This window comes from Agelaius phoeniceus, chromosome 22 (assembly GCF_051311805.1).
Source record: "Agelaius phoeniceus isolate bAgePho1 chromosome 22, bAgePho1.hap1, whole genome shotgun sequence".
Taxonomy (NCBI): domain Eukaryota; kingdom Metazoa; phylum Chordata; class Aves; order Passeriformes; family Icteridae; genus Agelaius; species Agelaius phoeniceus.
The window spans coordinates 2347010-2371352 of NC_135286.1; the positions used below are offsets into that span (position 1 = coordinate 2347010).

Here is a 24343-nt window from a genome sequence, read left to right on the forward strand (position 1 = left end):
TCCCTTCTTCCTTTCTCCTTCCTTTCCTTTCCTTTCCTTTCCTTTCCTTTCCTTTCCTTTCCTTTCCTTTCCTTTCCTTTCCTTTCCTTTCCTTTCCTTTCCTTTCCTTTCCTTTCCTTTCCTTTCCTTTCCTTTCCTTTCCTTTCCTTTCCTTTCCTTTCCTTTCCTTCCCTTCCCTTCCCTTCCCTTCCCTTCCCTTCCCTTCCCTTCCCTTCCCTTCCCTTCCCTTCCCTTCCCTTCCCTTCCTTCTTTTCCTTCCATTTCCCACATCTCCCTCCTTTTCCCACATTTTTTTTTCTCTCCATTTCCCACATTTTCTCCTCTCCTTTCCAAATCTCCCCTCTCCTTCCCAGGTCTCCCTCTCCCCTCTGCACAGCCCAGGGAGATAAAATCAATCCTGCAGGCTCCTCTCACCCTCTCCCAGCACCTCCCTCCCTGTGCTGGCAGCTCCTCTCCACCATAACCTCCTGCATATCCCTGCAAGGGCTCCTGCTCTGCTCCATTCCCACAGAGCCCCAGGCAGGGGGAAAATCAAAGGGAAAAGGAGCGAGGAGAGGCTGAGTCTCCTCCTAAAGCCCAGTCACGCTTCCCTCCCTGCTCCTGGATGTGCTGCTTGACCTTCAGAGAGGCAGGAGGGAAAATGGCTTTAAATAACTTCTCCTTCACATCAGTGCCTTTCACTCAGTCTCAAATTGTTCCTGGCTTTGGAGCATGCAGAGGTAAGAGCTCAGCCTGAGCACCACAGTGAGGGAGAAACCTGAGTTTTCCTCCCCTGTTTTAGCTCATCTCTCCCAGCTTCCTCCCAGAAAAAAAAAAAAACCCAGGGCTCAGGGCTGGGAGATTCCAATTGTACAAACAGAGCAGAAATCACATTATTTCCAGCTGCCATGAAAATCAACACCTATTAATTTCCTCAGCCAAGGAAACAGGGCTGATAATCCCCAGGCTCATGAAAAACCTGGCCATGATTTTTGCAGGAGGGTGCTCAAAGGATTTATTGATTGGAATAGAGCTGGAGAAGAAACAGAGTCACAGCCAGAGGATTCCTGCAGCTCCCAGAGCACAGGCTGGGCACATTTTTTCTCTCCCAATCCTGTGGTGGCTGTAATCCTGCTGGATTCAATAATGGACAAGGTTTCAGTGAGTAAAGGCAGCAAATCCTGGAAGGTTTTAGTGCTGCTTGGCTTTAAAGCAGCCCCAGCTGTGCCACTGCAGGGAATCTCACACTGGCTTGGGTGGGAAGGGTCCTAAATCACCCAACTCCCACCTGCCTGGCAGGGACACCTCCAAACCACCCCTGGCTGCCCCAAAAGCTGCCCTTGGACACTTCAGGGACCATTCCCAGCACCCCAGGCTGCTCCAAGCTGCTCTTGGACACCTCAGGGACCATTCCCAGCACCCCAGGCTGCTCCAAGCTGCCCTTGGACATTTCTGGGACCATTCCCAGCACCCCAGGCTGCTCCAAGCTGCCCTTGGAGACCTCAGGGACCATTCCCAGCACCCCAGGCTGCTCCAAGGTGCCCTTGGACACTTCAGGGACCATTCCCAGCATCCCAGGCTGCTCCAAGCTGCTCTTGAACATTTCTGGGACCATTCCCAGCACCCCAGGCTGCTCCAAGCTGCTCTTGGACACTCCAGGGACAATTCCCAACACCCAAGGCTGATCCAAGGTGCCCTTGGACACTTCAGGGACCATTCCCACCACTCCTGGCTGCTCCAAGCTGCCCTTGGACACCTCAGGGACCATTCCCAGCACCCCAGACTGCTCCAAGCTGCTCTTGGACACCTCAGGGACCATTCCCAGCACCCCAGGCTGCTCCAAGCTGCTCTTGGACACCTCAGGGACAATTCCCAGCACCCAGGCTGCTCCAAGCTGCCCTTGGAGACCTCAGGGACCATTCCCAGCACCCCAGGCTGCTCCAAGGTGCCCTTGGACACTTCAGGGACCATTCCCAGCATCCCAGGCTGCTCCAAGCTGCTCTTGAACATTTCTGGGACCATTCCCAGCACCCCAGGCTGCTCCAAGCTGCTCTTGGACACTCCAGGGACAATTCCCAACACCCAAGGCTGATCCAAGGTGCCCTTGGACACTTCAGGGACCATTCCCACCACTCCTGGCTGCTCCAAGCTGCCCTTGGACACCTCAGGGACCATTCCCAGCACCCCAGACTGCTCCAAGCTGCTCTTGGACACCTCAGGGACAATTCCCAGCACCCAGGCTGCTCCAAGCTGCCCTTGGAGACCTCAGGGACAATTCCCACCACTCCTGGCTGCTCCAAGGTGCCCTTGGACACTTCAGGGACAATTCCCACCACTCCTGGCTGCTCCAAGGTGCCCTTGGACACTTCAGGGACAATTCCCAGCACCCCAGGCTGCTCCAAGGTGCCCTTGGACACTTCAGGGACCATTCCCACCAGCCCTTGGACACTCCAGGGACAATTCCCAGCACCCCAGGCTGCTCCAAGGTGCCCTTGGACACCTCAGGGACCATTCCCACCAGCCCATATCCTGAGCTGGGACCTGCAAGGATCATCCACCCCACTCCTGGTTCTGCAGGATAACCCCAAAATGTTTAGGTTGGATTTAGGGAAAGGTTCTTTCCCCCGGCTCCCAGGGAATGGGGGCAATCCCAAGAGCTCCAGGAAGGTTTGGACAGGGTGGGATTGCTGGGGTGCCTGTGCAGGGCCAGGGCTGGACTGGGTGATGCTGGTGGATCCTTCCAGCTCAGGATATTGCAGGGTTCTCTGCCAGTGCTATCAAACACTGACAGTAACAGATCCCAGGCACTCATTCCCCCTGCAGCTGGGCTGCTGCACCTCTCCTGATCAGACATCAGGAATCAAACACAGACCCAGGGGAAAATGAGTTTTTGTCATCCCCATCCAAACCTGACAGTGATTTCCCCAAGGATTCTCTTCCCTGCCTCTCTCAGGTTTGTTCTCTCACCACTGGGGATTTCTTTTTGAAAACACATTCTCTGTCTAGAACCACATTTAGCCACGTGCTGGGGTCTGTATTCCCAAAAAAACCTGGCATGAGCCTTGCTGGGAGCAAAGTGCTGCCATTCCGGGGGTGTTGGGATCATCCCTAACCAGGAACCCACTCAAGTGCTCCACACCACCACAGAATTTGGGTTGGAAGGGACCTTAAAGACGTTTTTAAGGTGTTTTTGTAAAGGAGTGGGTGCCCACACGACCTCAGAGCTTGCACAGGTTGTGCCAAGGGGCCCTTGGACAAGGAGGATGGATCAACCACCTTGGGAATGCTCCTGTGCAGGGCCTGCACAGCCCTGAGCACACAGCACAGAAATTCCTGCATCCAGGAGAGTGCCCAGGGCAGCTCAGGGCGCTGGGGCTGTGGGGACAGGAGCACATCTGTTGCAGACATCCTTCATGAAAAATCCTTTCTTAGGATTTTTCCCTGTGAGAAGCTGCAGTTTCAGCAACCAGAAGTAACCAATGGTTATCTGCTGCTGTGGAATGCAACAGGTAAACCTGTGATTGGTCTCCTGTGGGTGTTTGGATTTACTGACCACTCATGGCAGAGCTGGCTCTTGCTCTCTGTCTGAGACACAGATCTTTGTTATTCATTCTTGTCTATTCTTAGCTCAGCTAGCTTCTGAAGAAACCTTTTCCTTTCTATTTCTTTTTAGTATAGTCTTAATGTAACATATAGTATAAAATAATAAATCAAGCCTTCTGATCATGGAGTCAACATTCTCGAATCTTCTTCATCCTGAAAACCCCTGTGACCACAGTCACACACATCCAGCAGGTGAGGGAGGGGAACATCCCCAGCACCCACTAAAACACTGCAGAAAACTTTTTTTCTGCACTAAAGCACTGCAGGAAACCCCACCCTGATAACACTGGCAACACTGATAACAGCGATTGATAACACTGATAACGGTGATACCACGGAGTTCAGCCCTCAGCTGTGAGCAGAGGCTGCCCAGGCTGCTTGTGCAGCTCCATCCCTGCAGTTTTTCCAAGCTCAGGCTCCATCGAAATGTTCAAATTGAGTTTTATCCTCGTTCTGACCCTGCTTTCCTCATCAGCTCCCAGGGGATGACCTCTGAGGACCCTTCCAGCCAGGATTTTTGGGATGAGGACCCGTCCAGATCTGCTGGTTCCAGCAGGGAATGCCAGGAGCTGGAGGTCCTTGGCCAGCAGCACTTCCCAAGCCCAGATCCCAGCTCTGCATTCACCCACAGATTTTTACCCCTCTGTGCCACCACAGAGCCACAAAAAGCTGCCACCAGGCTCACCCCACCCCTCTGCTCCATCTTTTCTCTATTTATCACTCCCTCCTTGAGAGCAGCGAGCCACAGCAGCTCCTTCTCCCGTTTCCCCAGCCCTGCAGGCGCCTCCCCATCTGGCAGGGGCTGCGGGATCAAGGCTGGAGCTGCTCTTACTTTTGTATTCCAGGTGAAAGCCGGCAGCAGAGACGCTGATGTCGGAATAGAAATGCAGATAGAGCTGGTTTGAAGTGCTGTTGAGCAGCGCAGGCACTGTGGTTCCTGGCAAAACAAGAGGTGCACAAAGGCAGCGCAGAGAGTGTGAAAAATGCCTATTTGATGATTGGCTTTTGGCAAATATTCAAATGAAGGTTGTATGGGTTCTGTTAGAAAGTGATGCTGCATTCATTCTCTTAAGTAGTGTGTTAAATATAGTTTTAGGTTATAACAAAATGTTAAAATAGAAACGGTGCTATGTAAGATATTTTTTTTAAAGAAAGGACTTGCACCAGATAGCAGCCACAGGACACCTGAATCCTTCAGAGAAAGAGAATTTATTGCCCCATTGTCAGAAAAAACAAACTTCTTCCTGCCTTGCTCAGCCCTGAAGATGCTGTTAGGATTAGGAGGAAGAAGCTGACATTGCCCAGACAGAATCCTGTGTTTGAATGGAATTTATGCACCATGTCTGAGGTGTATGAATATGCAACAGGCTGTTGCTTTTAAGGGTTAATCCTCTGTTAGCGTGGGTCCTTTTTTCGGGCTTGTTTTGCCCAGAAAAAGGTACCTGGACTGTCCATAACTCTTGTTTTTATTGTCTCATATTGTCCTAATTCAAATTGTCCAAATTATTATTACTCTAATTATATTACTATTTTTATAACTATTTTATTACTATTTTTATGATTTTAAAATAAAATTTAAAATAATAATAAAATATATTATTTATTAATATATAACATATAATATATAATATATAAAATATATATAATATACTATATACTATATACACTATATACTATATAATATATAATATAATATATATACTATATACAATATACAATATACTATATACTATATACAATATACTATATACTATATACAATATACAATATACTATATTATATATTATATATTATATATTATATATTATATATTATATATTATATATTATATATTATATATTATATATTATATATTATATGCAATGTGTTTTATTGTGATATGTAAAATATTATATTAAAATAATAATATAAAATATGATTTTAATATTTAATATTACATTTACTATTAAACTTTTAAAATGTTAAAAATAAGTGATTGGCGTTTTTCACAGAGAGGATCTCTCTCTCCCCCTCCTGGGAGATTTGCTGACAACACAAAGTCCTTAAGTCCTTTCAACTTAACGAGCTCCTCTTGGTTTTGATCAGGTTCTTTCCAACGAGGCCAATTGAGAAATACCCAGGGCTTTTCCAGGGGCTGCTCCTGGATTTCAGCCCGTGGAGCTTGGCCACCGTCAGACCAAAAGCACCAAGGGATGGGAAAATTTGGGAAAATTCGGGATTCCTTCATCCCCTGGAAGCTGCTGCGGCTCCATCCCAGACCCTTCTCCTGCCCAGCTCAGGGCATTTTGGGCACATTTGTTAAATAAATGAGGTTTTGGGCCATTGTTCTGCCAGTGGTGCTGGATTTGAAATGGTCTCAAAGCTCCTGGAGCTTGGATGCTCCTTGCTCCGCTAAAAGCCACAATTCAAGGAAAAACGCAAGGATTCCAAAGGAAATACAAAAATCCCAAGGAAAAATAAGAGTTTGTTTTGCAGCCCTTCACCCATTCTGGGGGACATCAAGGCCAGGTCACCCTGCCAGGTGTGGTGGCCTCACATGCCAGCAGAGCTGAGGGAATTCCCATTTCCAGGAATAAAACCCCACTGGTTTTGGGTGTTTAAGGCTCCATTCTCAACCCTTCCCACAGGCAGACGGCAGCTGAAATTCCCAACCCAACAGAGCACATGATTCCCTTGAAATCGATTCCTGGCTTTGGATGCTTTTTTAAGTTTGATTTTGTGAGGTGAATAAAACGAGGCAGGGACTGATGGGCTCGAGGGCCACGTACCAGAGAAGCTCCCCAGCATGGTGGCTGTGTTGTCTCCTCCATCAAACACTTCCAGGGAATCCCAGTTCTGCTCTGTGACAAAACTGATCACCTGGATCTGCAGAGAGAAACGAAACAAAGAAAAAAAAATTGAAATAATAGAAATAAATCAAATTAACAGCAATTTAAGGGTCACTAATTGAGTTTACACACTCTGGGCGTTCAGCACGGGCAAAACTTGGAGACTTCTGCCTTTGACCATTCCCACTGGGATTTTCCAGCTATTTTTTCCCCCCAAATTTCTAAACAGAAATGTTGTTTTCTGCTGCTGCTCCAGAGCTCCTGGAACTGCCCAGCTCATTTACAGCTGCTGAGAATCCCAGCCTTTTTTCCTCCCTCTTTGGAGAAATCCCTGAAGACTTTGAGCCCTTTCAAATGAGAGCAACCAGCAGCAACCCGGCGATAAAATAAACCCAAAAAACGCCTCACATTAAACAACAGGATTTTAAAAATCCAATCGAGTTCCAGCCTTGCTCCTCAGCTTTTAATGGGATCACTCGAGTGCATTTTCAGATTTCACCTTTCCCTGCCATGCCCCACAAGGTTTGGAGGCCTTAGGAAGTCACTTGGCTCCATTAGCTGGAACATCAACACAAATCCTTGGATGAGAGACATTGGGAGAGCTGAGAAATCTGCATTTATAGCGAAAAGCAGAGCTCAGAAATCTGCATTTATACAGAAAAGCAGAGCAGAGAAATCTGCATTTATACCGAAAAGCAGCTCGTGCTTGAGTGAGGATCTCCAAGGAATTGCACAGCTTTGTTTACCATTAACAGGTATTTTGCCTAAATCCTAAATGCTGATGGTTCAAAGCCTTCAGTGTCCCATTAAAAACCCAAGTTTGGTGAATGGGGTGAGGGTGAGGCAGAAAATCTGAGTAAAAACCACCTGTTTTGGGGAAAACTCCAGATTTAATCTGGAAGGTCTGGATGAGATTTTCCAACATTGGGTATCTCAAATTATTTATCTGGCAGGCAAAAAAAAAAAAAAAAAAAACCAAAAAAAAAACCAAATCCAAAAGGAGTCTTAGAGATAAATCAGGAGCATAAATGAGTTGTACAGCTTGGCTCCAAACAAGGAGAGTGCTGGAAAATTGGGAAAAATGAGCAGTGAGGAGACTTCACTGCCCTCAAACTTTGACTACACACGTGTGAACCCTCTCCCTTTCTCCCCAAATCTTTTTCCCTGATTTCCTCATCCACCCCAATTCCCCACTTACCTCTGCCTTGCTGCGCATCAAATCAAAACCCCCCGTTTGAAAATAAGTAATAAAACCAAAATCAAATAAAATAATAAATAATAAATAATAAAACCAAAACCAATCCCCCCCCACTTCAGCCACTGAAACCCATTTCCCTCCTCGATTTACCCCGGGTAATAAAACCGGCTGTAAAGTTCCTCCCAAATATTTTTTTTAGCAGAAAGTGAGCGGAGTTCACCCAGCAGGAATCTCAGTGACCCCCACGGAGCCATCGCTGACCCTTTTTTCCCTTTTTTCCCTGCCTCATTACACCCCTATTGTGATTTACATTATTGGAAGTGGAGTGAGAATGAGCGTTTTGTTTGCTCTTACACCGCCTAAATTATTTATTCTCCTCTCTCCCCCCCCTCCTCCAGCTTAACGGAATAAACATTTTTAAGGTCCTAATTCTAGTCTGACATGTGAATTCACAAGGGATCTGCATCTATTTACTGCCACGTGTATAAATTAATTCACTCAGGAAGGTTTGCTCCGGGAATGAATAATTCATGGCAGAAGTGCCAGCTTCTACCCTGATTACATAAAAATCCTGCTCCTGAGTGCTGCTACCAAGAAAGCTTCAATTTCACCTCCTTCCCTGATTTACAGTTGTTTAACCTTTAATTGTTGTGCAAAAAGGGGGTAAAGTGATGCTGGAATTAAGATCTAATAACGGAGAACCCAAAGGAAGCGGAGCCAGGATGGATCCAGCTCCAGCTCCAGCTCCGTGGTCATTCCCTCCCCGGGGGCTGCCCTGGGACCCCTCCCTGCAGCTGTTTCAGGTCCTGAAAAGCCAAAACCTTTCTCCAAGGGTTTTTCCCCGCTCTGGAAGTCCCAGGGAAGCTGATGGGTCGTGACCAGGTGACAGCAGATCCTGGTGACCTGTGGAAGTGCAGAACTCAGCACTGCTGGGGGCCCCAAAAATGTGGGATCAAAGAATTTTAAGGGTTTGGGATGGGTTTTAAAGCTCATCTTGTTCCAAAATCTCTGCTGTGGGCAGGGACATCTCCCACTATCCAAAAGTGGAACAGGTTGGAAGCCCTGCTCAACCAGGCCTTGGACACTTCCAGGCTTGGAGCATCCATGGCCTCCCTGGACAATCATAATAAAAAACCTAAAATTTAATGCAGATTCTCCCTCTTTTGTGCCAGAGTAAGGGTCACACTGAGGCACCACGTCCTGCTCTTCCCCAGATCCCACCCTGTGCCTCCCTGGCACTGCTCCTGGAGCTCTGGCAGCCTCAGGGCTGTGCCCGTGCCCTGGGGAGCCTGGGCAGTGCCTGCACCCTCTGGGGGAAGAAAAATCTTTCCCTAAATCCAACCTGGCACAGCTCTCCTCGCCTGGTCACAAACTGGAGCCATGATATTCTATGGAAAATCCTTTCCTTAGGATTGTTCCTCCCGAGAAGCTGAGAGGCCTCAGGAACAAAATGTAACCAATGGTTATCTGCTGCTGTGGAATGCAACAGGTGCAGCTGGGATTGGGCTCATGTGGTTGTTTCTAATGAATGGCCAATCACAGCCCAGCTGGCTCGGACTGTCTCAGTCAGGCACAAGCCTTTGTTATCATTCCTTCTTTTTCTGTTCTTAGCCAGCCTTCTGATGAAATCCTTTCTTCTATTCTTTTAGTATAGTAATATAATATAATACAATTATAATATAATACAATATAATATAAATAATATAAATATAAATATAAATATATAAATATAAATATAAATATGTTTATATTTATATATTATTATTTATATAATAATATATATTTATATATACAATATATAATAGTATCTATATATAGACTATATTATTATTTATATAATATAAATATAAATATAAATATAAATATAAATATAAATATAAATATAAATATAAATATAAATCAGCCTTCTGAAACACGGAGTCAGATCCTCGTCTCTTCCCTCATCCTCAGACCCCTGCAAAGATCATCACAACAAACATCACCAACGAGTCCCTGCCTAATCCTGGCAGTAAATGAATGCCTGATTCCAGAGAATTCCACCTCGATCCATCCCTGAGGAGCAGCATTTTCCCATCACGTGGCTTCCTTGAGAGCAGCACACCCTGAGTGTCCTCCCGTCCGTCCTGGCTGTACCTGAATCCCCGCTCCCTCGGGCACTGTGATCTTCCACACGCAGTTGAGGCTGTTCAGGTAGGGCTCAGGGAAGCCTGGGGACAGGATGGTTCCTTTCCTCTCTGTCAGGTTCCCCCCGCAGGGCACTGCCATGAGGAAAGCACAAGGAATTGGTTTTGCTAAAAACATTGTGAAAATGACAAGAAATCGAGAGATGGTTGTGATTTAAGGATGGGATTTGTAGGAATAATCCTCTTCCCAGTAACCTTTTTTCGTGCAACTTTTGGCACATTCCTTGGTGTGGATGATCTTCAGGAGCTGCTCTCCTTCAGAGGAGGTGAAAGCAGCTTTCAGCCAGATCTGATTTATTTGAGATGCTGTCCCAGATCTCACAAGAGTATTGGATCAAAAATGTCAATTCCCTGGAATTTGGGGTTAAACTGTTCTTATTCAGAGCCAGGCTGGGCTTTGTATTTTATCAGACAACCATGGAAGAGTTTGGGTGGGAAGGAACCTTAAAGATCACCAAATCCCTTCACCCAGACACCTCCAACTGTCCCAGGTTGTTCCAATCCCTGTCCAACCTGGCCTTGGACACTTCCAAGGATGGGACAGCCACAGCTTTTCTGGACAGAACCACAGGAGGTTTTAAAGAAGTTTTTTATATTTCATTCATTTACATTTACATTTCAATACATTAGTGCAAAGATGGGACAGTCATAACCTTTCTGGACAGAACCACAAGAGGTTTTAAAGAAGTTTGTTATATTTAATTAATTTACATTTACATTTCAATTCATTAGTGCTTTGTTTTGCTGTTGATTTTTTTCCCACAGAACACCCTAGGCTGGAAGTTTTTTACATTTCATTCATTTACATTTACATTTCAATTCATTAGTGCAAAGATGGGACAGTCATAACCTTTCTGGACAGAACCACGAGAGGTTCTAAAGAAGTTTTTAACATTTCATTCGTTTACATTTCAATTCATTAGTGCTTTGTTTTGCTGTTGATTTTTCTCACAGAACACCCTGGGCTGGAAGTTTTTTGCATTTCATTCATTTACATTTACATTTACATTCGTTAGTGCTTTGTTTTGCTGTTGATTTTCCCAGAGGCTGGAAGAGACCCACCAACACCACCAACATCCAACCCCTGTCCCCTTTCAGGACAACCCAGAGAGTGGCACCACTCCCAATGACTTTCCCAGTGCCACCCACCCTGTTCCCACCTCCCCCAGTGCCACCTGCCTGTGGCTACAGGACATGAAATAAAACTCCACGGACACGCTGCTCTTTTCAAGGTAAAAAGAGCTTTTAATTTCTGGCTCTAACATTTATAGATTTCCAAAAGTGACAGTGGATTGGAGGGTGACAATGCCACCTCTCCAATGACACTGGACAAACCAACAGCCCATCAGATCCCTCCTCCTCCATAAAAGAACGCAGAACAATGAGTTATTTATATGAGAAATTTCGTTACAAGAAGGCAAACATCAGAAAGCTCGGAAAAACTTAAAAAACCTCTTTTCAAGGTAAAAAGAGAGCTTTTAATTTCTGACTCTAACATTTATAGATTTCTGAAAGTGGATTGGAGGGTGGAAGTGCCACCTCTCCAATGACACTGGACACACCAACAGCCCATCAGATCCCTCCTCTTGAAATAAAACACCGTGGACACGCTGCTCTTTTCAAGGTAAAAAGAGAGCTTTTAATATCTGACTCTAACATTTATAGGTTTCCAAAGGTGACAGTGGATTGGAGGATGACAGTGCCACCTCTCCAGTGACACCGGACACACCAACAGCCCATCAGATCCCTCCTCCTCCATGAAAGAACACAAAACAATAAGCTATTCACACATAAAGCGCGCGATAAGAACGCAAACATCAGAAAGCTCGGAAAAACCTTAAGAAAATCAAGGTGGCGCTTACCCACGCAGGTGGGGACGGAGGAGTTCCACTGAGCCAGGGCCCCGGGCATGGCCAGGCACTGGATGGCAGGGGAGCCTCTGAGGCCGTATCCGGGGCTGCACTCGAAGCGCACCAGGGCGCCCACGGCGAAGTCGCTGCCCAGGCGCCGGCCGTGCCGCGGCTCCGGCACCGAGCTGCACTGCGTGGCGCTGGTGCGGGGCACGGCTGCCACGGAGGGGAGGCACACAACAGGGTTAGTGCTGGCAGGGAGCTGCTGGAGTGAAGGCTTGTCAGTTTTACACAGCAATTCCTGAGTATCTGAATACTCAGATGCTGGGTACAGACACCCTACAATCTGCTGGGTGCAGACTTGGCTGTTGAGTGGTTGTACGTAAAAGCCTGAAGTGTCAGGGTTGAATCCAAACATGATCATTGACTGATTGTACCTAAACCCTAAAGTATCCAAATCCAAAGGAATGGCTCAATTCAAACTTGGCTATTGACTGATTGTATCTAAACTCCAAGGAGGGGCTGAATCCAAACATAACCATTGACTGATTGTACCTAAACCCCAAAGTATCTAAACCCCAAGGAGGGGTTGAATGCAAACATGACCACTGACTGATTGTATCTAAACCCTAAAGTATCAAATCCAAAGGAATGGCTGAATTCAAACTTGACCACTGACTGATTGTACCTAAACCCCAAAGTATCTAAACCCCAAGGAAGGGTTGAATCCAAACATGACCATTGACTGATTTTATCTAAACCCTAAAGTATCCAAATCCAAAGGAAGGGCTGAATCCAAATTTGGCCATTGACTGATTGTACCTAAATCCCAAAGTATCTAAACCCCAAGGAGGGGTTGAATGCAAACATGACCACTGACTGATTGTATCTAAACCCCAAGGAGGGGTTGAATGCAAACTTGACCATTGACTCGTTGTATCTAAAAACCTGAAGTATCAGGGTTGAATCCAAACATGATCATCGACTGATTGTACCTAAATCCCAAAGTATCTAAATCCAAAGGAAGGGCTGAATCCAAACTTGGCCATTGAGTGATTGTACTTAAATTCCAAAGTATCTAAACCCCAAGGAGAGGCTGAATCCAAACACGACCACTGATTGATTATACCTGAATCCCAAGGAGGGGCTGAATCTAAACTTGGCCATTGACTGATTGTACCTAAAAATCTAAAGTATTGGGGCTGAATCCAAACATGACCATTGGCTGATTGTACCTAAACCCCAAAGTATTTAAACCCCAAAGAGAGGCTGAATCCATGACCATTTACTGATTGTACTTAAACCCTCAAGTATCTAAATCCCAAGGAGGAGCTAAATCCAAACTTGGCCATTGACTGATTGTATCTAAACCCCCAAAGTATCTAAATCACAAAGAGAGGATGAATCCAAGCATAACCACAGCTTGATTTTATTTAAATCCCAAAGATTGGCTTAATCCAAGCATGACCATTGACTGATTGGATCTAAATCCCAAAAACTGGTCGAATCCAATCATGACCATTGACTGATTATACCTAAATCCTAAAGACTGGCTTAATCCAGGCATGACCGTTGAGTGATTACTCCTAAACCCCTAAGTGTCTAAATCCTAAAGAATGTCTGCATCCAAGCATGACCATTGACTGATCATTCCTAAATCCCAAAGCACCTAAACCCCAAAGGTGGGCTGAACCCAAGAATGACCACTGAGAAGAGAAAAAAAAGAACATTTCACTCCCAGTTCTGCCAGCTCAAGTGGCTCCATGCCAGACCAATGGAGGTGACACTTGGTGACACAGCTGGGTGGGCATGGGGGCGCCTGGATGAAGGTTGGACTTGAAGATCTTGGAGGTTTTCTCCAACCTTAATGATTTAATGATTCTATACCTGAAATAAAAGCAGCTGGGACATCCAGAACCCCCCCGTTCACCCAGTTCTCCCTCCAGAGAACCTCCCCCACACCAAAAGGTTGTTTGTACCCAGGGGAACCAAAGGATTTGCCAGTGGTTTCCCAAAAAATTGTTTTGTCACCCGACGCAGGAGCCTTTGGGTTCCTGAGCTCCCTGGGCCTCATGGCCATGAAGGAACAGCAACTGGGGAAAAAAAATCTTCTTTGGAAAAGAAAGAAAAGGGGGATTTAAGTTGTGATGGTGCTGAAATTGTTCATATTCCTGTCGAATACTGGGAATTACAGTCAAAGACAGGAATGAATCTGGCAGATAAGCGAGGAGAAAAACTCATCAAAAAAACCCAGGTCTATTGCCAAGGAAGAAGTCAATTAATATTTTCCTCTGAGTTGCTTTAAATTTATGAGTGTTTAGCTAATTAGAGTCTGGCCAGGCAGATCCAAATCAGGATCGCCCTTTTCCCCTTGCTTCCCATGCAGCTCTTGCAGGAGGGAGGAGGAAACCTTCCCTGGTTTCATCAAAACCTTTGTTCTGCTGAGCTCTTTGAAGATTACAATCACAACCACGGCTGTTTCACACTCATTAGGCAGGAATTCAAGAGAACAGATCTTTAACTACTCCAAAATCCCAACCATGCTTTGCTTCACCCCTGGAGAAGGCTCAGGTCGTGCCAGTGTCTGTCCCCTCTTTGCAGCAAAAGCCTGGATGTTCCCACAGATAACTCCAGGGAGCACGTGGGTGAGAAATCCCTTCTGCTTTCCCACTGTTCCATGCATCATTTGCTATTTACTCCCATAAAATCCCCGAGTTGTTCTCGCCCAGTGCAGCACAAAGCTGTTACTGAAAGGATCAAGGGGCAGGAGTGTGACAGCCCCGAGCCTGTGACACGCACAGAGGGAGGATTTCCGAGCTGCCAGACGGGATTTCAGCTGCTTACACCCAGCAAAAGTGCTAAAAATGCCACTGGGAAGAATTGCTGTGGGATAAATCTCCAAATTCCCTGTGTGACTCCGGGCACGCCGCCGGGATGGGGCTGATGGTAATCCTGGGATGTGCAGGGTTCAGGCTGAGTGGGAATGCAAGGGCAGAATACAAAGTACCCACAGCAGCCAGCCAGCCCTGCCAGAGCTCTGCTCCCAAAGGAATCCTAATTCCCTGTGATATTCCCTGCTCAGAACACCCAGACTCCAAAAGCAGCTCAGGACACTCAGGACACCCCTGGGAGGGACCCGAGGACACTTCCAGAACACACCTGAACTCACCTTGGTAGACAAAATGAAAGCCTTTGGCTGTGGATTGACCCTTGGAGCTGAATTTGATGAGGATCTGGTTGGTGGTGGCCAATGGCAAAGATTCCCCTGGATGGGGAGGAGGGAAAACGGGAGAGAGAGGTGAAGGAATGAGCCACAGGGAGCAGGGGTTGGGTGTCAGCTGTGCCAAAGCTGCTGTCCCCAGCAGGGACAGGGACAGGGAGAGGGGACAGGGAGCAGCTCCCTACCTGAGTGAGAGCCTGAGAGGGAGCTGAGCAGCCGTGAGTGCTCTGTGGGGCCGTCGTGCACCTCCACCACGTCATTGAGCGCCGTCTGGAAAAAGGCAAACTGCCCGAAGAGCACTGCGGGGACAGGGACAGGGACAGGGCTGGCACCGGCCACTGCTGTCCCCAGCATCGCCACCCTGCTGTCCCCAGTGCCACCACACTGCTGCCCCCAGTGCCACCACACTGCTGACCCCAGTGTCATCACATTGCCATCCCACTGCTGTCCCTGAAGTCACCACACTGCTGTCCCCAGCATCATCACGCTACTGTCCCCAGTGTCACCACACTGCTGCCCCCAGTGTCATCACGCTACTGTCCCCAGTGTCACCACACTGCTGTCCCCATATTGCTGTCCCCAGTGTCATCACACTGCTGTCCCCATATTGCTGTCCCCAGAATCACCACACTGCTGTCCCAGTGCCACCACGCTGCCATCCCACTGCTGTCCCCAGTGCCACCACGCTGCCATCCCACTGCTGTCTCCAGCATCACCATGCTGCTGTCCCCAGTGTCACCACACTGCTGTCCACAGCATCATCACACTGCTGTCCCCACATTGCTGTCCCCAATGTCACCACACTGCTGTCCCCAGTGTCACCACACTGCTGTCCACAGCATCATCACACTGCTGTCCCCACATTGCTGTCCCCACTATCACCCCACTGATGACCCCACTGCCATCCCATTGCTGTCCCCACTGATGACCCCACTGCTGTCCCTACACCGCCCTGCACAGCCAGGCCATGGGGCCAAGGCATTTTCTTGGAATCCCAGAACCCCCTGAGCTGAATCAGACCTCAAGGAGCATCCAGCCCAACCCCTGGCCCTGCCCAGCACCCCCAGGATTCCCAGCATTCCAAACTGGGATCTGTTTTCCCAGCACAGCCTCTGTCCTGTGTTTCAGCTGCCTTTATTCCAGCCTGGAAAAATGAGAGCCCTTTATTTATCCCCAAATTCCAGAGGCAGCACCAGCTTTCCCTGGATTCATTAACACATTTTCCCACTGATTCCCAGCCAGCTGGGAATTTTCATCCCCTTTCCCTGCCTAGGGAACATGAGGTGCAGAATTCCACTGAGGAACAATAATTATTGATTAGCTGTAATGGACAAAATTGGACAAATCCAGAATCTTCTCTGACTCCAGCACGAAGAGCACCCAACAGCACCTCTTGCTACTCTCCCATCTGCCTTATCTCCAGTTCTGGATGAACTTATAAAAATTATCATTAAAAACCCAGCAAATAAGAAGAGAATCCCATAAAAATTCCAAGCATGGTACCATAGTCCTTGGGCACGACGATGGAGTACAGGCACACCTGGCCACTGGTGTAGTTTTGGGGATAATTTGGGGACAGGACGACTCCATCTGAGCCTGTGTACTGCCCTCCACAGGGAGCTGCAAGGGAAAAGGATCATGGAGCACCCCTGGAGCCTGGAAATGTCCCCAGCCACCACTCCCTGCTCCAGGTGCTGCTCCCTGAAAGTTCTCCTTGAAAAAAATCAGGTTTATCCCACCCTGACATTGTGCTGGCTCCACGTGGAATTATCAAACCGCTAATTAATGTGAGATTTGCACTGTTCCCCACCTCACAGCTGGGCATGAGCTCCTTTTGCCACCTTTCCCTCAGTTTTCCCTGACAGAGCCTTCCCAAATTAGGGATTTCACTCCTTCCCCCCATCAGCTGCCTCTTGATCCCCTTCTCAGCACGGGTCTGACTGCAAACCATGGAGTCAGAAAAGAAAACAAAAAAACCCACAGAGAAACCCTAAGGAAAAACCCCTTGTTTTGTCACTGAGCTCTGCCCCTGCTCAGCAACACCCAAGGCTGAGGGTTTGGATTAGCAAGGATCAGGTTTAGCCAGGGTTTAAGTGGATTCCTGATTCCTGCCCTGTGCCAGGCACTGGATCAGCCACGTCCAGTTTCCTGTCTGTCTCCAAAAAAACCCTCAGAAATCAGCTCTTCCTGTTAAATAAAAAGCTGCTAAACCCCTGAAAAACAATGAAAACTAATTCCTGGTAAAACCCCTAAAAAAATTCTGGAAAAACGGAGAAAACCCCTCTGAATTAAGCCCCAGTTTTCCATGGGGGATGCATTGAGGGCTCCAGCTCTGGGCAGATCCTGCCCCCAGCCCCTTTCCCGTGGGATTTACCTGTACAGGTGGGGCGTGGCTTGTTCCAGGTGGGTTTCCCATCCCCTCCCATGACACAGGTGAGGGTGGGGCCCCCCTCAATGTCGTAGCCCCCATCACAGTAGAAGGTGATGGTGGAACCCAGCTTCAGGTCTGTGCCCACCCTGGTGCCATTCTTGATGGACCCTGGGTCAAAGCAGGACTCCCGGGGGTTCTCTGCAGGGAAAGAGATGAAATTTTTTAAAAGTATTAAAAAAAAATTAGAAAAAAATTAAATTCCCAGGATTTTTATTCCTCTGCTGTTTTGATCAGTGAAATGGGAGTTTTTTAGGTCTTTTTTTTCACCTGGGAATATGTGGGATTTTCACAAGGACTGGCACCGTTGGCAGGGTGTGGATTTGGGATTTGGTTTGGATTCTGGCTGCTCCAGGCCCTCCCCTGGGAGAAGGGAGGCTCCAGTTCCCACACAGGCACCCAAAATCCAACCTCCCTGTTTTGGGAGCCACAGACACTGCCCATCACACACCTGTACCCTCAGCCTTTGAATCCTGAAACCCTGGCTTCTCCTGGGCTCAGTGGGGTCTTGATGCACGATCCAAACCAAAACCTTCATTTCACACAATCCCAGCATTGCTGAGGCTGGAAATTCCCTTCAGGATCCTCGAGTCCAAGCTGTGACCCATGCCCACCTTATCACCAGCCCAGAGCACTGAGTGCCACGAGGACAAATCATATTTGACATGGGGAGGTCCTGACACAGAGAAATCCTGGATTCCCCATCCCTGGAAGGGTCCAAGGCCAGGCTGGATGGAACTGGGAGCACTCTGGGATGGTGGAAGTGTCCCTGCCTATGGATGGGTTTTAAGGTCCTTTCCAGCCCCAAACCAGTCTGGGATTCTTTCATTTATTCCTTGGACACCTCCAGGGGTGGGGATTCCTCCCCTTCCAAGGCCTGACACCTTTTCCATGCAGAGATTCCTGCTCCTATCCAACCTGAGCCTCTCCTGGCACAACCTGAGGCTGTTCCCTCTCATCCTGTCCCTGCTCCCTGGGAGCAGAGGCCAAACCCCACCTTGCTCCACCCTCCTGGCAGGTAGAGAGGGAAAAACTCTCTGCCCTGCAGAGTTTAAAATCCCATTTCCACATAAAAATTCCAGGGAACATTACAGAGCTGTCAGGACTTAGATATTTCTTTCCTTCTTCTTCTTCTTCTAACAGCTTTTTTTTGAGGTTTTTCTTTATTATTTTTTCCTGCTTGCAATATAATTAGAGGCTTTGATTAATCCTGCTCTTTTGTCATTTGGAAATTGCTCATTAAAGACAAGGGCTTTTCTGAGAGCAGTGGCTCAGGGAACAATTCAAGTGTGCTTAAGCATGAAATCAGGGGCTCTCAGATTTTGGGGAAGGTGTGGAAGGAGAAACAGGAAACTGTAAAGCCCACAGGTTTTGCTTTTGATTCTCTGCATAAAAAATCAGATGATCCCATGGTTTCCTGTCCACAGCAGCTGCACCAGGGGATCCAAATGAATTGGGCACAAAAAGATGGGAATTTTTTTTTTCCCCAGAGCATCAATTCCCTGTTTTGGGAGCCACAGACTGGTCAAACCCCACTGCCCATCACACATTTGTATCCTCAGCCTTTAAATCCTGAAATCCTGGCTTCTCCTGGCTCTGTGGGGTCTTGATGCACAAATTTTGGACACTTTGGGCACCACTTTTCCTCTTTTCCTGTTTCACTCCTTTCCTCTTCACCTCCCTCTCTCCTCCCACTGCTTTGGGTGAGATGGACTCTCCCTCCTTTTCCCTCTGCTTTGGGGGTGCCAAAAGACTGGAATTCCACCTGGGATTCCCCCTGAAAACTCCACAGCATCTAGAGCCTCTCCACTTGCTCCAAAGAGGTGGAATAATCTGGGAATAAGCAGAAGGAGAGCCCCAGGGAGCTGCTGATGGGGTCTTGAGGCACAAATTCTGGACACTTTGGGCATTGCTTTTCCTTTTTCATTCCTCTTCACCTCCCTCTCTCCTCCCACTGCTTTGGGTAAGAGGAACTCTCTTCCTTCTTTTCTTCACCCTCTGCTTTGGGGGTGTAAAAACACCAGAAAACTCCCTGGAGTTTTCCACAGCATCAAGAGCCTCTCCACTTGTTCCAAAGAGGCAGAATAATCTGGGAATAAGCAGAGGGAAAGCCCCAGGGAGCTGCTGGTGGGGTCTTGATGCACAAATTTTGGACACTTTGGGCATCGCTTTTCCTCTTTTCCTGTTTCACTCCTTTCCTCTTCACCTCCCTCTCTCCTCCCACTGCTTTGGGTAAGAGGAACTTTCTTCCTTCTTTTCTCCACCCTCTTCTTCGGGGGTGCCAAAACACCAGAATTCCCCCTGGAAGTTTTCTACAACATCTAAAGCCTCTCCACCTGCTCCAAAGGGGTGGAATAATCTGGGAATAAGCAGAGGGAAAGCCCCAGGGAGCTTCTGAGCCCCCAGCCCTCACCTGTGTACTCGATGACGAAGCCGGCGTTGCTGACGGAGGCATCGCTCCGGAACGCCAGGAAAAGGCTGTTGCTGCTGCTCTCGATCCTCTCGGGGAGCTGGGAGCCATAAAAACTCCCAATCAGGGGGCTCAGGGAGTCAGGCCCGTCGTAGATGTGCAGGAAATCATAGCCAGGCTCCAGGCTGAAGCTGCAAAAGCAAAGAAGGAGAGCTCGGGGTCAGGACACGTCGCTGGAGAATTCCAAGTTGAGGGCCTGGGATGCGGGAGCCCAGGGCAGGGATTGGCTGCTCCTGCTCCAAAATCCTGCCAGGCAGAGGAAATTCCTGCCTCCATTCATGTGTGAGGAATCCCAGAGTGGGGACGGAGTCAAGAGACAGAACCTGAGCTGGAGCTGCTGCAGGGACTCCTGGGCTGTGCCACATCATGTCCTGTTGTATTTGTGGGGTGCCCCGTGGCAGGAAGGAATGATGAATCTGACTCCATGTTCTCAGAAGGCTGATTTATTATTTTATGATACTTTATTATATTGAAGAATGCTATACTAAACTATGCTAAAGAATATAGAAGGCTAAAGAGATAATAATGAAAACTCCTGACTCTTTCCAGAGCCCTGACAGAGCTTGGCCCCAGTTGGCCAAAAAGTGAAAACAACCCACACCAGAAACCAATGAAACAATCACCTGTGGGTAAACCATCTCCAAACACATTCCAATGCAGCAAAACACAGGAGAAGCAAATGAGATAAGAATTGTTTTCCCTTTTCTCTGAGGCTTCTCAGCTTCCCAGGAGAAGAATCCTGGGCAAAGGGATTTTTCCAGAAAATGCGACTGTGACAATGTTCTGTGACAATGTTCTGTCTATCAAAGAGGAGCTGCAGGTGGAATATGAGCATCTCCCCTCCAAAAAAAGTCTGGGAACAGATTGTCCAGGGCCATGGGACGGCTCCATCAGCTTTGGGTTGGTTCCTTTGCAGAGTTCAGACCTCCACACCCAGGATCATCCCTCCCCTCTCTGTGGCCATGGCACCAAACCATGTGGGCCCTCCCCAGGGCCATGGCACCAACCCCTTGTGTACTCACACGTTGAACACCAGGGCAATGACATAGTCAGGGGACACTGTCAGCTTCCAGTCACACTCCTTCCCTGGGGGATACGGCTCCGGGTACTGCGGGGACAGGATCACCCCAGCCGGGCCCGTCAGGATCCCGCCACACGGAGCTGCAGGAAAACCACCAGGGGTGAGCCTTTTGTGAAAAATGCATGCATCTTATGACTGGCTTTTTGCAAATATTCAAATGAGTATTAGATGTGTTGTGTTAGAAAGTGATGCTGTATTCATTCTCTGAAGTAGTGTGTTAAATATCGTTTTAGGTTATAATAAAATGTTAAAATAGAAACGATGCTATGTAGGATGCTTTTTTGAAGAAAGGACTTGCACCAGATAGCAGCCACAGGACACCTGAATCTTTCAGAGAAAAAGAATTTATTGCCCCATTATCAGAAGAAACGAACTTCTTCCCACCTCAAAGGCGCTGTTAGGATTCAGAGGAAGAAGGTGCCATTGACCAGACAGAATCCTGTGTTTGAATGGAATTTATGCATCATGGATGAGGTGTATGAATATGCAACAGGCTGTTGTTTTTAAGGGTTAATCCTCTGTTAACGTGGGGCCTTTTTCGGGCTTGTGCTCCCAGAAAAAGGTACCCCGACTGTCCACAACTCTTTGTATTTATTGTCTCATATTGTCCTAATTCAATCTTTCCAAATTATTATTACTCTAATTGTATCACTATTTTTTATAACCATTTTATTACTATTAAACTTTTAAAATTTTAAAAACAAGCGACTGGTGTTTATCACAATTTGGAGCACACACACTTCCAAAGCACCAAATGGGAAGCAGGAATGGAATAAAATAAAGGAGATATGATAGACAGGGAGGCCTGAGATAGCACAGAATCCTGGGGTATTTTAGTGGGAAGTGCCCCTGAGGCTGACTGTGTGCCACGAGGTTGTGGTGGCTCTGCCAGGTGACAGCTCTGCCATTCCACAGGGGACAAAAACCACAAACAGAGCTCTGGATGCCACCAGGACCTTCCTAAAATCCATAAGTGAGGAGCCAGGAGGGGAGAGAGAGGGAGAAATTCCACTTTTCTGCTGCATTTATGGAAGTCCCTGTCAAGGCCTGCTCGCCTGTAACGAGGTGAAAATGCGTCTGGGCCTAAATGGCTCCGTGGTGTTTACTCCACTTCCCAGCACATTAAATGCCAAGCTGATTGAAAAATCAATTATTGCTTTTTTTTAAGGCTGAAAGTGCCTGCTCGTGTTTCTCACCGTGGCAAAACATGACTGGTATTTTTCCTGTCAGTTTTTCATGCAGGCTCCTTGTGAGGGCTCTGAGAATTCCCAGATCGGCCCTCACTTATTTGGGGGTGAAAGGAAGGGTCTGAGAGCAGCTACAGAGTGGGAAATGAGCTGGGATGGGACAAAAATGATGGGATAAATCTTGGAAACATTTTTTCATGAAGGAGTGAGCACGTGGAATTGCCCTTTGGGCTTTGAGAAAGAAAAATATCAGGTAAAACCCAGTGGGGCTGGTCTAGAAATGCCATAGTAGGGATTAGAGAGCTTTTTCAAGTCTAAAAATGGAGAAATGTTGTCCTTCTGGGACATACCAGGAAACCACAGCACAGATATAGAAAATTTGGCTGAAATCCCCCAGAAATACCTTGGAAGGACCACCAACCCTCCCACGTTTGGGATGGGATGAGAGCAAGGAGAGCACAGCCTGTGAGGGGGTCTGAGAGCAGCTCACAGAGAGGGAAATGAGCTGGGGTGGGACAAAAATGATGGGATAAATCTTGGAAGGGTCTTCCATGAAGGAATGAGCACATGGGATTGTCCTGTGGGCTTTGATAAAGAAAAATATCAGGAAAAAGATCAGGTAAAACCCAGTGGGGCTGGTCTAGAAATGCCATAGTAGGGATTAGAGAGCTTTTTCAAGTCTAAAAATGGAGAAATGTTATCCTTCTGGGACACACCAGGAAACCACAGCACAGACATGGAAAATTTGGCTGAAAGTCCCCCAAAAATGCCTTGGAAGGACCCACCAGTATCTCTTCTGTGCCCATTCACCCCAGTTTTAACCCCAAGGGTGCTTTTTCTTCCCAGACTGTAACATCAGGGGAAAACTCCGCAGAAACTGAAATCTAAGGACTCATTTTTGAAAAGCCTGAGGGAGACAAGTGTTCAACACCCTCGGATTCCTTTGAAAATCCCATCCAGAGTCTCCAAAGGGTTTTAAGCAGGAGCTGGACCCAGCCAGTGCTGCCTGGGATTGGGAGAGATGCAAACTTCAAATGGCCCAAACCTCCCGGGGCTCTCCCAGCCCTGATTGCTCCACAGTTGTGCCACAAAGAGGGGAAAACGCATCTGAAATGCTAAAGACCCCAAATCAGCCCTAAATTTAACACTGAATTTTTCCCAGTTTAGCTCCAACCAAGCTGCCTCTCCCCCAGTTACTGATATTTCACTGATTATTCCTCCAAATCCTTTGTCACTTCATATTAAAATTGGCTGGGGAAAAAAACTATAAACAATTGAAGTATAATTTGAAGTACAATTTGAAGTGTTAGAAAATCAGCTTTTCAAATCACAGCTCTGAAGACCTGAAGGGTATTTAAAAAAATATTCCTTAATTTTTTATGATGTGTGGAGTGAAATTTTACAACAGGGTTCAGGACAGGGACCTGTGTCCATGGATTCAGGACATGGATCTGTGTCTATGAGTTCAGGTCACAGATCTGTGCCCATGGGCTCAGGTCATGGATCTGTTTCCATAGGTTCAGGACACGGATCTGTGTCCATGGGTTCAGCACAGGGATGTGTGTCCATGGGTTCAGGACATGGATCTGTGTCCATGTGCCCAGATCATGGATCTGCATCCCTGGGCTCAAATCATGAATCTGTGTCCATGGATTCAGGTCACAGATCTGTGTCCATGGATTCAGGTCACAGATCTGTGTCCATGGATTCAGGTCACAGATCTGTGTCCATGGGCTCAGAACAGGGATCTGTGTCCATGGATTCAGATCATGGATCTGTGTCTGTGTGCCAGGACATGGCCCTTTGTCCATGGATTCAGCACAGGGATGTGTGTCCGTGTGCCCAGGACATGGATCTGCATTCCTGGGCTCAGACCATGGATCTGTGTCCATGGGTTCAGGACATGGATCTGTGTCCATGTGCTCAGATTGTGGATCTGTGTCCATGGGTTCAGATCACACATCTGTGTCTGTGTGCCCAGGTCATGGATCTGTGTCCCTGTGCCAGGACAGGAGCCTGTGCCCATGGATTCAGATCTGTGTCCCTGTGCCAGGACAGGAGCCTGTGTCCATGCATTCAGATCTGTGTCCCTGTGCCAGGACAGGAGCCTGTATCCATAGATTCAGATCTGTGTCCCTGTGCCCAGACCATGGATCTGTGTCCCTGTGCCAGGACAGGAGCCTGTGCCCATGGATTCAGATCTGTGTCCCTGTGCCAGGACAGGAGCCTGTGCCCATGGATTCAGATCTGTGTCCCTGTGCCAGGACAGGAGCCTGTGTCCATGCATTCAGATCTGTGTCCCTGTGCCCAGACCAT

General features: G+C 47.6%; 1 protein-coding gene across 3 annotated transcripts in view; it reads right to left on the reverse strand.

The window, feature by feature from the left end:
- Nucleotides 1-24343, reverse strand: part of CSMD2 (CUB and Sushi multiple domains 2) — a 276036-nt gene that overhangs the window by 44507 nt on the left and 207186 nt on the right. For all 3 annotated transcript variants that reach the window (XM_077189434.1, XM_077189435.1, XM_054648279.2), the window contains 10 exons: nt 20782-20920; nt 19703-19890; nt 17236-17430; nt 16365-16481; nt 15047-15160; nt 14811-14906; nt 11654-11857; nt 9742-9866; nt 6351-6447; nt 4415-4519 (listed from right to left, as the gene is read on the reverse strand). In XM_077189434.1, coding sequence (XP_077045549.1) covers nt 4415-4519; nt 6351-6447; nt 9742-9866; nt 11654-11857; nt 14811-14906; nt 15047-15160; nt 16365-16481; nt 17236-17430; nt 19703-19890; nt 20782-20920 — 1380 coding nt within the window. The remainder of the gene's footprint in view (nt 1-4414; nt 4520-6350; nt 6448-9741; nt 9867-11653; nt 11858-14810; nt 14907-15046; nt 15161-16364; nt 16482-17235; nt 17431-19702; nt 19891-20781; nt 20921-24343) is intronic.